This window comes from Malania oleifera, chromosome 9 (genome assembly GCF_029873635.1).
Source record: "Malania oleifera isolate guangnan ecotype guangnan chromosome 9, ASM2987363v1, whole genome shotgun sequence".
Taxonomy (NCBI): Eukaryota; Viridiplantae; Streptophyta; class Magnoliopsida; order Santalales; family Ximeniaceae; genus Malania; species Malania oleifera.
The window spans coordinates 90,142,346-90,157,303 of NC_080425.1; the positions used below are offsets into that span (position 1 = coordinate 90,142,346).

The 14,958-nt window shown below is 34.9% G+C and overlaps 1 protein-coding gene across 1 annotated transcript; it reads right to left on the minus strand.

The window, feature by feature from the left end:
• Positions 1 to 1,985: 1,985 nt before the first annotated feature.
• LOC131163674 (pentatricopeptide repeat-containing protein At1g80270, mitochondrial-like) lies at positions 1,986 to 12,232 on the minus strand. The gene is made up of 3 exons (XM_058120329.1): positions 12,053 to 12,232; positions 10,108 to 10,575; positions 1,986 to 3,451 (listed from the first exon to the last, which is right to left on the minus strand). The coding sequence occupies exons 2-3, from the start codon at positions 10,573 to 10,575 to the stop codon at positions 2,204 to 2,206; spliced, it is 1,716 nt and encodes a 571-aa protein (XP_057976312.1). The 5' UTR covers positions 12,053 to 12,232; the 3' UTR covers positions 1,986 to 2,203.
• Positions 12,233 to 14,958: the final 2,726 nt, after the last annotated feature.

Below are 14,958 nucleotides of genomic sequence, written 5' to 3' on the forward strand. Positions count from 1 at the left end.
ACGAGTCTATTTTTGAATGATTTATGCATATAAAACATTATCTAGGTTAGCCAATATATGTGTGCTGTGTGTGTGGACAGCCAAATCACCTTCAACTATATTTGTCGGCCAACCAAATTGAAAATTGCAGCTGTAGTAGTGGTGGGTACTACCGTTGTATGTATATACAATTTGCTTTATGTGGGTTGACTAAAGTGTGTAGGAAACTTGAGAGCACATATTACATATATATTGAGTTTGAAAGCATAGATTACAAATGGATTGTATTATGATCGGTGAATTATTGGGTCGAGCTGGATTTGAGCTAGCATAGACATATTGCCAAAGAATTTAAAGTCTGTTCCCGTTAACCACTCGAGCATCAATTCAGGAAAAATAAAATTTAGACTTATTGATAATCCATGATCAACTTCCTTTCATAGGACCCTACCCCCATTTCACATCTTAGATTTATATTTGAATGGATTTAAACCAAATTTAATACAATTTTACATTATGCTTTATCTAAATTTAATGCAAATCCAAAGATGAAGTCTTTGCAAATACGAGGTAAGTATTATTATCATGTTTGCTCTCCAAATCTTTCACAAGTTACTTGTAAAAGATTTTTTGTCATTCTAGAAGTTGGAAAGCCTTCATTTATTATTAGATCTTCACAATTAATACGAGACTTGTTGTCAAAATCTTACTCTCAAAAATGCATGTATGTGGTGTTTGGGAGTATGGATTTGGAATCATTAATTTGTATTTGGATAGATTTTGATAAATTTCAATGCAATTTTATATTAGATCTTATTTGAATTCAATACAAATCTAAACTCAGGGGTTCTCCAAACACAGGAGTAGGCTATTTTTGAAATATGAATATTGAGTCATGAATTTAAATTTGCGTAAATTTGGACAAAATATAATGTAGTGGATTTGAACAAAATGTAATACAAATTCAAATGCATGATGCAAAATCTGTGCTTCCAAACATGTGGGTAGTGTTTAGGAGCACGTTTTTCAGGGTTTAAATTTCCATATGCACGGATCTAAAAGAAATCCAGTACTATTTTATATTGTATTTCTCTCAAATGCACACAAATCTGAATCCACATTAACTTTGGAATCCATGTTATCAAACATCAAATGACATGGGTCCTTGAGTGGAACGAGGGTAGAGGAGAATTCTTTGATGCCTTAGCTTTTGGTTTCACGAGTCATTCAAGTTATGTTTGTTATGCAAAATGTCCATTCATAAGAATAAAATGGAATAAAAAATACAAAGATATATAATGTGCAAAAACTTATATTATGCTATTCCATTCAACCTATAGTACAATAACAAAAGACATTTCCATAGTTATTTTAAAAAATAATCATTCTTAATCTATTCGATCATATTGATTCATAAAAATTTTACATTGTCATTTTCTTCAAGATGATAAAATATCTTCGTTTATATATACCATCAAATCCTTATATTATCAGAAAATAGAAATTTATAAACCAATCAACTTAACCTTAATTAGCATTTCTTGGTTTCCCAATTGGTTTGGTTTTTTCAAGCGTAGTGTCAAGGATGTTTTAGCAAGGAACGTTTAGGGCTTGTTTCGGTTTTGAGCTACATCTAAGCATATTTGGGTCTCTGTGATGTGCAGATTATAGTGGTGTTTAGGCGTTGCTTCAATTCTATATATATATATATATATCTAGAACTCCATCTTTCCCTTCTTTTTCAATATATAGCCCATGCCGTAGCAAAATTGGCCAGTAACAGTATGACGAAAGGATATTTGCTTCAGATGCTGCTTTGCCAATCTCTGCTTTCCTATTTGTTGCAGCTGCAATCCTCTTTTCTTCTTAATATAAACTCTAGTTTGCCAAAAAATAAAATAAAATAAATAAAAAACAATTAAAACAAGAAAACACGAGGACACACCCATGGCCATACATCACAACACAGTATCATTTGTGATGCAATAAGCAGCTAAACAAAGTAATTTTGAGCTAATGCATACCCAAAAGGCCAAAATTCCCATATCAGAGACTGATTTTTAGAGGTTTTTTCCATTTTTCCACATTTAGAGACGTTTCCGTGACCTTGGATAAGCCAAAATACATCCCCAAAATCATAAAAGCTTAAATTACTAAATGAAACACAAAGTTGTAAATAATATTTTTTTAAAAAAAACTGTAAATTTATGCAACACTTTGCTTCTCAATCAAGCAGATCTTTAGTTGCCTTCTTGCCAAACGCATCTGCTAGTGCCAACTGCTCAGCAAATGATTTGGTTGGGTATATGTTTTCTGCCTTCATCCTCTCCCAAAACCCATATGCAGGAGTTTCTGAATTGATGTATGCCTGGATCAGAACCTCAAATGGCTTGAGACGACCGGTGTACCCCTTCTGCCTCATTCTGTGGAATAACTTCTCGGTATTATGCACGTCGCCCCTTCTCGCATACTGGCCCATAATCATCATGTAAGAGTTGAAGCGCGGTTTCATCCCCTTCATCTCAGCTGCCTTCTGCAAAATTGAATCAGCTTTCTCCAACTCCCCAGATTCAATAAAGAGCTTCACTAGTGCATCCCATGCCAACGGGCCAATCCAGCACCCACGCTCCACCATTCGCCTCACATGTTCCTTTCCCTTATTTACCAGCTTATGGTTGGCATAAACTTTCAGGAGTGTAGAGTACTGCCTGGATGAGAGTTTCTGCCAACTGTGAAGCATCTTCTCAAAGACTGCTTCAGCCTCCTCTATTTTGCCCAACTTGCCCCAAGCTTCTATAGCAACCATGCACTCATCAACCTTGGGATTCAATTCACATTCCCTCCAGATTCTGCCCACCCCCTCAGCATTGCCAAGAGATGCGTGGAGAGAGAGTAAAGTTTTCCGACCTGTACGACTAGTCTTTAGGTCACTCCCTTCAATCTCCTCCAAGACAGCTTCTGCTTTGTCATTGAGCCCCTGAGATACATAGTGTCTGGCCAAGACAGCTCTAACTCCAAGATCAGGTTGCAAACCTTCAGCCTTCATGTTATTTACCAGTTGCTCCATCCCAATAATGTCATTGGCATTACCTTTGCTGTCTATTAGTAGCTTGTAAGTAAGGAGTGATGGCTTTACATTTTCATTCTCCATTAACAATAGAATATCAGCTATTTTCCTCTTGTTTCGCCTCTTGTAAAGAACGATCATCTGATTGCATGCAGCAACAGTGATCGGCTGCACCAGATCCCTCATTGTTTTAAATAATGCCTCTGCCTTTTCCAGGTTGAGATCTGCAACATAGATAGCTAAGAGGGAATGGTGCACTACTACCCCTTTAAGGGATTCTGGAATAGTCTCAACATACTTTTCAGCCTTCCAGAGCCCATGTATTCTGGCAATCAAATTAAGTTGAGAAGCATAGTCTTGTTCAGTGAAGTCATATACGTTCCTTCCTTCTAACCATTCTGAATACTGCAAAAACAATAATATAAAGAATACGTCATCTTTAACGGAGAAGAATGAGCAATTTAATACAAAAACATAAAAACGTTCACAATACCATGCCAGCAATGGGAGCATAGAATTTAAATTGCTAGTGATGGAAGAGGTGGATTAGAATTTTTTTTGTTTAATAACAAAAGAAGATATCATTAATGGAAGAGAATTTACAAAAGGGGGAATGAGAAATCTCCCCAGACAAACTGAGACTCTCCAAGACTAAACAAAAAATAATAAACATAAAAAAAGCCCAAGAAAAAATCATCCAGTCAATATGTTCCCCCAAGCTCTTTGCAGCTCCTGAAACCTTGCCTCTTCAAAAAAAATCCATACCTGACACACCACAAAGAGGCCAAATATTTTATTTTACCCCAAACCAATTATGGAGTTCATCAAACTTAAAATAAATAAATTATGCCAATTCAATTCTTGGATACATGATGCTATAGAATAAGACACTGGCCATGTAAGTTCAAAGTACAAACTAGAAAAATTACAAATGAAAATCAGTTTTACACATAAATATCACTACCCCACAAGCCATTACAAGCCAGTCACTTTCGATAAAAATGACCGTAATTAGAGTCCAATACTGGGTAAACAAGGACTCAATTTACAACATCTCACACTGAAAAAATATTGAACAATAACAGCTCCTCCCCCTTTTCTCAAGAATGGAAGGAAAGACAATATTTGCTGCCAGTAAAGACCCATCATTCAGAAAGAACTGCAAAGTTGCATCAATCTGACACTACACTGTTACCTGGAACCCAGATAACTGAGTTGATGTTGTTAACATAGTCAAATAGAGATTTGAATCATGAATCAAAATTCCAATTTTTGAATCAAGAATCGAATTAGACCGTAAGATTCAAAACAAATTTCTGTAGTCAATCCTAAATGACATGCAGATGTTGATACATAACTGAGAAGCAGTACATGTAAACCTTGTCAATTTAAAAAAAAAAAGAGTTATATTTTATGTGTATGCTTTCCCTAGACAAATGAGAAGGGGATAAATCAAGAAATATCGTCCAAAAAAAAAATGAACTTTATGCTGTTTAAGAGAAGGAATAAAGAAAAATAATTAAAAATATTGAATTTTTGGTGTTTATCAACAAATTTAAAAATAATTATACAAAACAGCTAAAAAAAATTACTTTTGAATCTTAACAACACAATGCAACATGAATACCACCTTAGCCAACAAGTGTGGTGCCCCTTCTCAATGGCTGAACACTACACTCGTCAAGATTGAACACTATACTCTTACAAGAGTGAAGAATGGTTTTGTGAAGGCAACAAAAGATCTAAAGTTGTATTTTCTCCTCTTTTTTAGCACAAAACTACACACAAGAAATGGAAAGTAATTATGCAAAAAATATATAAGCAATAAAAAATGTTGTTTTGAGGGTTTTAAACAAGTCAACTCTGTCAGGATATAATAGGTCTAGAATCATGCAAATTGACGAATTCAAATTGATTTGTTAAATTCACTAGATAATTGATAGACAGCAATAATTGGTTTTGTTTCTAGATTCACTAGTAAGATTTGAATTGATTTGGTGTGCAATTGATACGAATCATTTGAACCGAATCGCGAATCTTACTATGGATATTATAACAATGTTGATGAGTAATTAGTTGCCTAAATATGCCAGCCACTGCCAGGACATAGGAGGAAATAGAGATTTAACGAAAAGTCAAAAACTGATAAACATCCACAGGGAACTCAACATCATATATTTCAAGAAGAAACTGTATCAATGCCTTGCACATAATCATGCAAGTTTATGATGTATTGCATCACATCCGCACCCGCATATGGGGAAGAAAGGTAAGAACTTATGCAGTGAAAGAAGTAAAGATTTTCAAAATTTTAAGTACTTGGAGAATAGTAAAATCTTAAAGGATGTTTAAATTTTTCATCTTTGAAGCACAAAAATTCACATGCAAGGTGCAAGTAAACATGCAGCATCTGCCTGGAGAGAACTACAGAAACCACAAGTTACTGGACCTAATAAGGTGCAAGACACCTTTAAAAGCATTAATGTTGCAGAAAACATGCTCCACCACATAATTTCATCCAAGGATCAAGTGAAAGAACCCAAATTTGGCCATCCTTTACATACAATACTTCCAAAGATTAAGGATGATTGAGGCAATCAAAGGTCAATCCAAATTATTCCATCACCCAGCCGCTTAGACACTTCTAAGATCAAGTTGATGATAAGACCTTGAGGTTTTATCATAGAGACTAAAGAAATTGGGGAAATTTAAAGAATGGAAAATAATAAGAGAAATAGTGTTGCTCATTTCAAGGGGATCAGCCTCCAAATTAGCCAAAGGCAATGAATTATTTTGTTGCTTCATTGCTTGCTTGAATCCCAAAAGCCCTGTAAGGGTCACATATATATAAGGTAGAGAAACTAACTCCTATTAGGACTGTAAAATATATTGTCAAATCCTAACTGATTTAAGAATCCTAACAAACATTAAATAGAATCCTAATTGATTTAGGACTCATATTTATTAGAAATCCCAATTGATCTAGGAATCCTAACTAACAAACATTAAATAATCCTAACATTAAATAGAATCCAAATTGAATTGGAATCATATTAATTAGAAATTTCAATTGATTTGGGTATCCTAACATTCCCACCTCCTTCAAATCAACCTTGTCCTCAAGGCTGAGCAGCAATAAACTCCAAGAATCTCTCCACTTTGTAGTTGCATGCACAATGGCTAGCATCTCTTTGTCAGTCATGCCAATGTGGGATGGAGAAAAAGCTTTACAGGTAAAAGCAATGAGGCATTTGTCTTGCATTAAAACTGCACCAATGTCGACTCCTGATGCATTAGACTCAATGACTTGTTATAATCTAGCAAGGCAAGAATTGGTGTGGTGGTCATTGCATGCTTAAGCTTAGTCTTGTTTAGCTTCCTTACACCGTTTGAATGTGTCCTTTTTTTGTAGAGCGATTAATGGAGCACTAGCCGTTTCATAATCCTTGACAAACTTGTGGTAGTAACCAGTCAACCCCAAAAATCCTCACAGCATTTTTATTGTTTGTTGAATAGGCGAGTTTGTCATCACTTGTATTTTAGAAGGGTCAACTAAAATGCCTTCTTGAGAAACAATATGCCCAAGGTATTCCACATGCGGTCAATCAAAACTCATTTAGATTTCTTGGCAAACAGATGATGCTCACAAAGAGTGGGAAGAGTGATGAATACAACTCGCAGATCACCTAAATGATCAAGCAATAGAGGAATGTAGTGATCATGCATTCGCTGAGGTGGCAAATCCTGTGGCTCCTCAAATATGTCAGAAAATTCTAAACCAAGAGATTCTAGCCCTTCATCATGCCCAGATTGATGTTATTGTCACTAGAAGGCTATAAATTATGCCTTGTTAATAGCTATTAATCTAGGTTGTATATATTTTCATAAATAGGAGAGGAGATTTAACTTACCATGTATAGTTTCCTAAAATCACTCTATGCAAATTAGCTGACTTACCATATACAGCTTCCTAAGATCACTCTGTGTAATTAGTATGCATAGATTTAAGTTTACTTGTATAACTAGCAATCTTGCCTATATAATGAAAGACCTTCTAAAATAAGAGGACAATTCGAACCATTCTTTTTTGGTATCAAAGCCATTCTCTAAGAAATATCAGTCCCAGTTTTCTCAGTCATAGCCTCAGTACTTATGGAGAAGTCCGATAATGTTTTTGCCAGATTTCACTGGCAAAAATTATGCTGCTTCTCAGTCCTAATTTTCTCAGTCATAGCCTCAGTACTTATTGAGAAGTTAGATAATGTTTGTGTGAGAATTCACTGGCAAAAAATTATGTTGCTTCTCAGTCCTAGTTTTCTCAGTCATAGCCTCAGTACTTATGGAGAAGTCAGGCAATGTTTGTGTCAGATTCATGGCTTCTCCTCGGCATCTTCAAGTGGTAGATATTTTCATCAAGGCTCTCACACGACAACGACATAATTTTCTTACAAACAAATTGATGCTTATGGATAACCTGCATCAATTTAAGGGGGGATGTCAATAGAAGGCCATAAATTATGCCTTGTTAATAGCTAGTAATCTAGGTTGTATATATTTTCATAAATAAGAGAGGAGATTTAGCTTACCGTGTATAGCTTCCTAAAATCACTCTATGTAAATTAGCTGGCTTACCATATATAGCTTCCTAAAATCACTCTGTGTAATTAGTATGTACAAATTTAAGTTTCCTTCTATAACTAGCAGTCTTGCCTATATAATGAAAGACCTTCTCAAAAGAGAGGACAATTCGAACCATTCTATGTGTTATAACTACTTTGATGCTCGAAGTTGTAGCAAGAAGCCACGTCGCTCCTTTTGAAGGAACATATCCATACGACAGCTTGAAATTGTAGTGACTTTACTATAATGTTTGCCTTTAAGAGTCCCTCTTCAGCCATTCATGGTAAACTTCATAAGTAGTTTAGAGAAATTCCAAGCTATATCACCTAAAGTGCTTAACAATTCAATACCCAAACCACTTCAGTTTTCAAGTGGCAGCAAAAAGAAATCAACATACAACCCATGATTTTGCATAGTAAGTTTAACCTGCGGACACTTGCTTTGACATGTCAAGGTACTTCCATCTGCAACCCTCACATCAAACTTTTCACATTGCTCCACATGATAGACTAGTCGTTTAGCAATTTTAGTGTCCAAGAGAAATTATTAGTGCTACATGTATCAATTAAGACAGTAAAAGGTTCGTGTTTTTGGAAGCCACTAATTTTTATGGTTTGAGGATTAGCATAACCAACTAAAGCATGAACTGAAGAAGTGATAGATTCATTGTTATCATCAGATTTCATACCTTCCTAATCAAAATAAGGGGGGTCATCCCAACCTCTTGTGGCCCCTTCATTGGTTCAATCATCAAGAGTTGTCCTTTTCTACAATGGTGCCCTCTATGCCACTTTGCATCAAAATGCCAGGATAGTCCTTTTGTCATTCGTTCATTAAGTTCCTCCTGAGTCAATAGTTTGGAAAGAGGAGTATGATGAGCAGGCGGTGTGATAGTGCCACTAATATTCTGCTTGCTAATGGTCTTGTTGGAGTGATGTCGTTCTTCTCCCAACTTCTCTTCTTCTATCATGCAAAGGAAATTGCAGCAATCATAGTTTGTGGCCGACGCACTTTGACCTCATGCTGAATGTCAGGTAAGAGACCTTCAACTACAATATTGACAAGTTGGTTTTCATTCCAATCTTTAGTCTTGTTTGATAGCTGCTCAAATCATGTATGATACTCCAAGATAGTGCTAGTTTGGCATATTTTAGCAAGCTCTCCATCGATATTCTCATATCTAGTAGGCCCAAATCAGACAAGCAATCCAAAAACAAATTCTGCCTATGAAGGCACTCCACATTGAATAGCATCGCCATCCAGACTAATCGAAGAAATCTCAACTTTAGATATTTTTGGAGTGCATTAAAAGCGAAAGTATTTTTCAGCCCTAGAAACCCAACTGATAGGGTCATTACTATCTCATTAAGGAAATTCCACCTTCATACGGGAAGTACCATTGTCACACCCTCCTTGGTAACCTCCTTCACACATGTATGACTACTCCCTATGATTAGCTGATGTAGAGACATCATCTTCTCTCTCTTTATGGGAAGATGTATAGAGTAGTTTAGAAAGCGATGCCTGGATCTCTTCAAATTGAGACATAAACATATTGTTAAGTTTCAGCCTTTAGCCTAGCTTCCATCAAAGACTCTACCAAATTTTCTAAGGCAATTGCGTATGACTGAAGATCATGAATTCCAAGATCCTGCTTTTTTGGGCAGGCATCCACAAGAATGTCAACTATGATACCAAATGATAAGACTCTGGGGTTTTACTGTAGAGAAATCAGGGAAATTTAAATGATGGAAAATAATAAGAGAAATAGGGTTGATCATTTCAAGGGGATCTACCTCCAAATTAGCCAAAGGCTATCAATTATTTTATCGCTTTATTGCTTGTTTGAATCCCAAAAGCCCCGTAGGGATCACATATATATAAGGTAGAGAAACTCACTCCTATTCAGACTATAAAATATATAATCGAATCCTAACTAATTTGGGAATCCTCATAGACATTAAACAATCCTAACATTAAATGGAATCCTAATTGATTTTGGACTCATATTAATTAGAAATCCCAATTGATTTGGGATTCCTAACTAACAAACATTAATTAATCCTTAACTTTAAATAGAATCCTAATTGAATTGGGAATCATATTAGTTAGAAATCCCAATTGATTTGGGAATCCTAGCAAGTGAATGGACTATCATGGAGCAGCCATAACAGTCTTGTTCCTCCCCTCTCTAGGGTGACCTCTCTCTCAAAACACACAATTAGTGACTGCTGGGTAGGAACAAAAAACAACACCTGATTTTCATCTTTGAAGCACAAAAAAGTTGCACACTTGGCACACGCAAACATGCAAAATATGCATATACATAACACACTAGTAAACATAATCAATGGACCTAAACAAAACATGAGACAAGAATTAATAATAAATGTGACAACTTGTGATAGACTAAATAAATTACATCTAAAGATCAAAAGCACCTCCAAGGCCTTCCCGTACATCCGACGTTTCCGAAGATTACTAAGGATCGAGGCAGCAAGAGGTCTGTCCAAATTATTCCCCTCCTCAACCCACTTATTAAGAGCAGATCCCATGGAACGGCGTGGAGCACCCACAATGATCTCAAACAACTCAGTAAAACCTCTTTTCTTTTGAGAATCCTCACCACTTGTACCCATATCAATCTCAGATGCATCCAGGTCATTTCGACATGTTTCTGCTAAGTTATCCTCCATGAGCTCTGGTTCAGATGCTAATTCTTCTCCATTGGGTACGTCATAGCTCCTTCCAACCAGAATGGAGGCAGCTTGTATCCTAGGATCAGAAAATCCATTTTCCAAATCATCAACCTCATCACTGCTCTGTTCATCGTCATCGACCTGTGAGCACAGACTACGACACCCCATATGAAGTCCATTGAAAATAGATGATTGGTGATAAACAGTCATCTGCAGAAAGCATCTATGAGAAATCAAATTTCTACAAGCACAAATACTGTCTCCTTTGGCATTATTTACTATATCCAATTTAGCATAAAAACCTCTAGAAGCACCAAGCTCACATACTTGTCTCCTGAGAAAAAATGACAAATTTTTAGAACTTTAAGATGGCTTAAAATTATAGGCGATTACATTAGGCTTTCTGAGAACGAACCCCTCCACATTTTAAACAAGAATGATTACCAGTCTTTTAAATATGCAAAATCAAATATACTTTTCACTTGACATATATTACTCAACCAAAAAATAATTTGAAAATGAATGATAACCAGTGCCGGAAAATGCAGATGTTCGTGTAAGTAAGAATTACAGTAAGAAAAAAGTTGAGAAAGAAAAAAAAATAAAAATCTGAAATTAGTGACTTTCCTGATATTAATGCAGCATGACAACTCACAACATCTAAAGATGATAGGCAATTCAATCTATGGGCCATTTTTACCACAGCCTAACCAATTTGACCTACGATTACATCCCACTATCACCCATCATGGCTAAACTGTATTTTATATTTTAAAAATAAAAGAGAAACTCAAAATAGGAATGTAACGATAATCAAACGAAATAAAGGTTTGCCAAGGAATACAAACAAAAATGAAATACGGAACGTGTATCAAGATTAGAAACATAGACAAAGGGCTGGAGGGAAGTTTGCAATTGCTTTGAATCTTTTGGGCAAATAATCATTTCTTTAGGGTCTATTTGAATCTAGGGTTTTGTTTTGGCAAGGAAAAGGGAAGGAAAATAAAGAAATTTATTTTTCATTATATTTTCTTTCAACATCAAATAATATAAAAAATAAGAAATTATTGTAATATAATTAAAAAATTAAAAAAATCAAATACTAATAATGTGTAAAATCAAATTTTCATTCATTGATCGATATATATTCTCATTTTTCCTAAATAGCCACCTTTTCCTTTCCCAAATAGTTTCCTTGTTCCAAATAACACGAAGATAAAAAAAGGGCATACCGAACATAAAGGTTCATCAAACCTACGCCCCAATAGAACTCAAATAGCATCCCCAAGCCCTCCAATACAACAAGAAACCAAAAACAGAATCAACCAATTGTAAGAGTTTCACGTTTGATATACAACGAATTGGGAGGAACAAAAATGAGAACTAAAAACTATTGCAAACAAAAACTGAGCTCTAAATCACACGAAAAGAGACCAATTTTGAATGAAGGATTGGGCAAAAAAATATAAAACGTGAATGAAACTCATTTCCATGGACATTTGCCAGCAAAGCACGATATGGGCACAAGTACCACTTGCACACAGATCACTATAAAGCGCAAACACAAATTCCATTTCTAACTAATACCATAAACGCATGATTTTATAAAATTAGAAGTATGTAATCCAGGAATTGAAGGGGAAGCGAAACAAAAACACACTAGAGAGAGAGAGAGAGAGATCAATACGTAAGAGGGTGAGCAGCCCGGCGAAGCGCCCACATATTGTTTCAGCCCTTTAAGCGAGAGGGCTGACAGAAACAGATAAACCCTAGCAAAACCCTGAGAGGGAGCGAACCCCCCTTCCCACTTCCAATTCTGGAGCTGAGCTTTGAACTTAACTGAACGCAAGTGACAATGGGGTCTGTTTGCTTCAGGCCAAAGGGAAACCGTTTTTCGAAATAAAGAATTTCCTTTTTAAAAAAATTAAGACTCTTTAATTGTGTAAAATAATTTTATTATTATTTTTATTTTTAGAATTTTTTTAAAAATAATTTTGGATTTTCATATATACAATATTTGTATAAAATAAATTAACAAGAGTAATGAATTTTTGTACTATTTGTTTATAATTATATTTTTATTTTTTTTAAAATAAATACAAAAATATTGCATTATTTATAATTTTTGGACTTCATATAAAAACTAAAAAGTTTAGAAAATATTATTTTACTATTTTTCAGATTTCTAGTTCTTGCATATGAGGCATGCAATTCAAATTTGGATTTTGATTTGTGTGGATTATGTATTGAGCCTCTTCCAAATCTATACATATTCAAATTTAAACCCAAAATTCATGATTACAAATACAATTTTATATAATTTCTAAAAAATTTTAAACAATATTATATATTTTTTATTATTTTGAAATTTTAGAAACAAAGAATTTTTTTACATATTTAAATAAAATCTTTATTTCTTAGCTTTTAATATAAATATTGAAAACTAAAAAATAAGTTAAATTTGAAAAACTAAAAAAAAAAAAAATTGTAGTGTTATAAAATAGAGATGAGATAGAAATCTACATAGTTCTGCTATGCCTACTCTACGAGCGGATGAGATAAAAAACTTCACTATCACGGGCAGAATTACAAGATGATTTGAAACCGATCTTGCACAAGATATCTCTCCTCTCTTTATTTCTCATCTTCTTTCTATATGCCTTACTTGCCTTAAACATGCAAGTGAGTATACAAGCATGCAATGAATATACAAGTATGCATAGATATGTGTTCTAAATGTGAGGGGTAGGGTGCCCTTTTATAGGGTAATATGGATAACAAGACATTTATTAGAGTGAAAAAATCGAAGTGGTGGAAGACGGGGTGACATACACATTTTTCATAACACTCCCCCTTGGATGTCAGACATATATTAACTCTTACTAAAATCTTTAAGATATCTCATTCCGATGAGATGAATCAATTTCTTGAATATTGTAGTAGATAAAGTTTTGGTGAACAAATCTGCTAGATTATTACTTGATCAAATCTGCTGAACATTTATATCACCATTTTTCTAAAATTCATGTGTATAAAAGAATTTTGGAGATATATACTTTGTTCTATCACCCTTTATGTATCCTCATATTGGTTGAGCTATACATGCAGCATTGTCTTCATATAAAACTGTTGGAATATTCTTGATTGATTGAAGATCACAATTTGTTTGGACATGAGAAATCATTGATCTAAGTCACACGCATTCTCTATTAGTTTCATAGATAGCTAGTATTTTAGAATGATCTAAGAATGTTACTGTAATCGTTCGTTTTATTGATTTCCAAGATATAGTAGTTTTCTCGTAAAGAAATACATATCCAGTTTGAGATTTAGTATTGTGAGGATCAGATAGATATCTAGCATCTACATATCCTACTAGTTGAGATTTGGAATCATATGAGTAGAATAGATCCAAATCAGATGCTCCTCTCAAATAGCGTAGAATGTGCTTAATTCCATTCCAATGTTGCCGAGTAGGAGCAGAGTTATATCTTACCAGTAGATTTACAGCAAATGCAATGTCAGATCTTGTACAATTGGCCAGATACATTAAAGAGCCGATAGCATTTAAATATGGTATTTCAAGATCAAGTAATTCCTCCCCCTCATCATGAGGTTGAAATGGATCCTTCTTAACATCAAGTGATCACACCATCATTGGAGATCCCAAAGGATGAACTTTGTCCATATAGAATTGCCTTAATACATTTTCGGTATATTTAGATTGATGAAGAATTCCGCCATTTACATGTTCAATTTGTAAGCCAAGACAATACTTTGTCTTTCCTAAATCTTTCCTCTCAAATTCCGCCATTAAATAATTAGCAGCTTTAGTGAGCTCTTCAGGAGTCTCAATTAAATTCAGATCATCAACATAAACAATAATTATAGAAAATCTGGATTTTGATATTTTAATAAAAACACATGGACAAATTGGATCATTTATGAATCCCTCTTTCACAAGGTACTCACTTAATCGATTGTACCACATGTGTCCAAATTGCTTTAATCCATATAAAGAACGTTGGAGTTTAATTGAATATAAATTTCTGGGTTTTACTTCAGGCAATTCAAATCCTTCAAGAATTTTGTTTTGTTTGAAAAAGATCTCTGACATTGTCGTTTGGGACACCTTTTGTAACGAATCGAAGAATAATGATATTTAAATAATAAAGAAAGGGAAATGGAAACCGGAAACTAAAGGAGGCAGTCGACTTCGTCGACGACATTGCATTTTGGAAAGGATAAATCTTGAGAAATTTTCATCTCCTTGTCAACGAGGTGACATGGCTCGTCGATGAGGAAATACCGAGGGGATGATTTTGGGTTTCTGAATTTTGTCGACGAAGGGGAGAGTTCGTTGACGAATTTTGTATTGACCTCGCCGATGAGGAGACGTGGCTCGTCGACGAAGGCCGCAGTATAAATAGGGTTAAACGTGATTTTTAGTTCATTTTGCTACGCCAAATCCCTCTCTCTCTCCCCTATACCGTTTCTCCTCCTTCTCTCTTCGATTTCAGGCCGGATTTCCACTAGCTCAACGATCTAAAGACACCACGACGCTCCTGGGAAAGTTCTCTACAAGTCTGCCGG

What these genes read in the sequence shown, in the direction of transcription:
- LOC131163674 (XM_058120329.1), bottom strand. Translation starts at nt 10,575, where the DNA reads ATGACTGTTTATCACCAATCATCTATTTTCAATGGACTTCATATGGGG. An exon ending in TGTACGGGAAGGCCTTGGAG is followed by an intron (nt 3,452 to 10,107) that starts GTGCTTTTGATC and finishes TTGTTTTTGCAG; the next exon opens with TATTCAGAATGGTTAGAAGG.